The 3,611-nt window shown below is 43.8% G+C and overlaps 1 protein-coding gene across 1 annotated transcript; it reads left to right on the forward strand.

Annotated features, from left to right (window-relative positions):
* LOC146648867 (uncharacterized) lies at nt 1–3,175 on the forward strand. The gene is made up of 3 exons (XM_085389956.1): nt 1–1,029; nt 1,400–1,555; nt 3,032–3,175. Exons 1-3 carry the CDS (start codon nt 1–3, stop codon nt 3,173–3,175), a joined length of 1,329 nt encoding a protein of 442 aa, XP_085246082.1.
* The last annotated feature ends 436 nt before the right edge of the window (nt 3,176–3,611 follow it).

The raw sequence follows: 3,611 nt of genomic DNA on the forward strand, positions 1-3,611 counted from the left end.
ATGGCTGCAATGGTGAAACTCAGAATCATTTTCTCCGAAAATGATTCCCGGAGATTGATCCTTCCAAATGGGATGCCAGAGTCTGTCAGTGAGCTAGTTCAGCAGATAAAGGGACAGTGTGGAGTTAATGGGGACTTCAGACTTCAGTTCATGGATGCAGAATTTGGGAATGAATTCACCAACTTGGAGTCAATGTCGGACATCCAGGACAAAAGTACCATCGAGATCATCTTTAGCTCAGTTGCACCTGTCGAGCCTGGTGAGCCACTGATCCCTCTTTACTCACCTGCTGCCACTTCCCGCACTCTAGATGACTCCTCATCCATTTCATCTCCTGGGAACTCATTTGATACAGATATATTGTCTTCTCCTGAATCTACGTCCTCAAGAGCAACTGCATGGCCCGATGTCTTCCCCATTCCCCGGTTCTCTTATGATACTCAACTACAGCTGGACAGGGCCAATGCTACTTTCAAAGAAACTGGAGCTTTGTTGAATCCTGATCATAAAATTAAGTCTGCCATTCTTGATGGTTTAGCTGAAACAATTGTTCAGTACAAGGTCTACCTCTCTGACAGGGAGTTTGATGAGGTCGCAGAAGCTCTTGTAACAACCCATCCATGTTTGAAAGAGCCTGGTTCAGTCACTGGATATGGCGGATGGAAAACAAGCTTGAAGTATAAACTTGCTAACTACCGAACTAAGCTTAGACGGCTTGGTTGCCCTGAAGTTACTGTGAATTCCTTAAAACATAAACCTGATGGCAAATGTACTCCTGCGTATGGCGTGAAGAAGCCAAAAAAAGCTGAAGTGAATTACTGCCCCACTTATCCAGCTGGTGAAACTGCAGAGACACTGGAAGAAATCAGAGTGGACCTCCTGTCAGAAGTTAAGAAAAAAAACAATGACCACAGGGTGGCTGCAATGATGGAGAAGACCTTTGCTCTCAGAAGGCAAGAGGTAGTACGTGAAGCACCGATGATTGCTGATTTCAAAATGAGGTGGCCAGCTCTCTTCCATGTGTGTGAGGTAATTGAATGGGTTTAAAACAACAGCAATATTTTGCTTCCATTGGATTATTATATAAAAGTAACTTGTAACCACATGGGATTTACTGAAGATCAGCTAAAGCAGCCTGTGTTAGCTCAGCTACAAATATGAATGCAGGAACCTAATATACAAGAAATTAATGGATTATGCATTCACATGTATTGAACAGACTTGACTCACTTTTAAGTGGACTGAATAATGACAACACAATCCTCTGTTAATTATTTGTGGTTGTATTTGCCTTTGTTAAGTATCCTGGGTTTTTTTTAAAGGTGCTGTGTAAATCTCAGTTATAAATGTATTCTTATTATTAGTTTTGTCTGTTGGATTATTATTCTGCCTTTTGCAGTTGAGTGCAGAATTCAAGAGGATTACAACAATCCATTTGCAGTCTAAGTTCTTCTCCCAGCTGGATAGTTATTCGGCAAACTTTATGAAGATATATGCCAAGAAGGGTGGAGTGCAAGGGAGAAACATTAAGACCATCATGGCACCTGCAACCCAGGTATGACAAGATATATTTATACAAGCCCAATTGAAGAAAGTTTGGATATTGTGTAAAGTGTAACTAAAACCAAAATGCAGTGATTTGCATTTCAAAACCACCTTTTACTTACAAATAAACATAGAAATTTGGTGAGTTAGAAACATTTGTAAATGTTTTTGTACTTGATTCTAATCTGCTGCTGAGTCATTTTTATTCTCCTTAAACTGCAGCTGAACTAACCAGTTAAATTTGTAATTCACCTTAAATATCTGTTCAGTGACATTAATTTCACTTTGATATGGAGACAAGCTAATGTGATTTCCATGTTTCCTTTATCAGTTGTATATAGTATTTGTATTTGTATTCTATTTTTATCTCTGTAAAGCACTTTGAATCACCTTGTTGTTGAATTGTGCTATACAAATAAACTTGCCTTGCCTTGCCTTATTGTATATTTATTTTATTTTATTCTACTGTATATAGTATTTTATTTTATTCTATTCTGTACAGTTGTGTACTGTATTTATTCTTATTGTATTCTAATTTTTGCCTCATAACTTTTGCACTGTCCACTTCCTGCTGTGACAAAACAAATTTCCCACGTGTGGGACTAATAAAGGTTATCTTATCTTATCTTTGTCATGGTCCTGGGCCATGTTGGCCCAGTGTTCTTAGTTTTCTTGTATGTTTGTATTTTGTTCCTTATTTAGGCCATGTTTTCTGAGTTGCCCTGTTGTGTTGTTCCCTAAGTGTTTTCCCTTCATGGCTTTTACCCCCTGTGTGCCCCTCTGTGTATCTGTGAGCCCTCGTCTCTCCTTATGTTTTATTCCATGTTTCCCCTGCCCATTATGTCCAAGTTCTCCCCGTGCTCTCTCTCCTCCTGTCTGAACCTCTGTGCACTTCCTGTTTACTTTGTGACTCTCACGCCCGTACATGTCATGTTCAGTTCACCCCGCCCTGTCTCGTTATGATTATCAGTGTCACCTGTGTTCCCCGTGTGTTCCCACTTTCCTCGTTAACCCTCTGTGTATTTCTGTCTGCGTCTCCCTCTGTTCGGCGTGACGTCGTCCCTCATGCTGTGTGTGGATCTCCCTGTGTCTCCCTGTGAGTTCTTAGTTTATGGTTTCCCAGTTTAGTCTAGTTTGTATGTTTGTTCTACCAGCAAATAAAGCTGTGTTTTGAGTTCACCTCCCCGAGTCTGTGAGTCCTGCATTTTGGGTCCCACTCCTGCCTGCCGCACAGCGATTCATGACAGTACGACGTCACCAGATATGGACCCAGCAGCACTCAACCCACCAGAAGAACTGCGTCTGGACATAATCTACTCCGTGGAAAGACTCCTGTATCTGTGGCTCGAACATGAGGGGAAGGAATTTCGCTGTGCTGTGGAAACCAAACTACAGCGTTTAATCTCTGGTCTTCCCTGGCTACTCAGTGCGCTCCACCCACTCGAACAGGATTTAATCCAAAATTAGCTCCACCTTCATCCCCCAGCTGCTACTGCCCACCTGCCTGAAGGGCCGGATGTGGAGCCGCTCGGCCCGTCAGAGCCATCATCTAAAAAGAAACGACGACCACGCCGCCAGCGCGCCACCCCACAGCCGGACATTCAGACTTGTACATCGCCGGCTGTGGTGAGTAAGGACTCTTTTTTTTGTGTCGAACCGTGGAACTATTCGTTCAGGGGCTGTGTTTTGTGCTACGGACGGTAATGTGAACAGTTTATCAGCTGCCCAGCCTCCTGAAGCTCTCTTAGCTGCCCAGCTACAAGCTGCGTCTCCTGTGTCCCCGCTAGCACAGCCATTAACTCCACCACACGCTCCATTTTCACCTCTACCATCGCTTCAGTCATCAGTTCGGTCTGCCACTCAGTCGCCCTTAGTTCCGTCATCCACACTACCACCTGTTTCCCTTCCACCACCACCATCACTACACCCAGCCATTCAGGCTGCTACTCAGTCAGTCATTCAACCCATAGCCCTGCCATTAAGGCACTCTGTAGCCGAGCCATTAGCCGCCCGACCCGCAGCCACTTCAGCCACTCCTCCACCCGTCACACCTCCACTACAACCAT

Source organism: Rhamphochromis longiceps, linkage group LG18, assembly GCF_057381845.1.
Source record: "Rhamphochromis longiceps isolate RC_006_pf linkage group LG18, R_longiceps_female_GT1.1, whole genome shotgun sequence".
Taxonomy (NCBI): Eukaryota; Metazoa; Chordata; class Actinopteri; order Cichliformes; family Cichlidae; genus Rhamphochromis; species Rhamphochromis longiceps.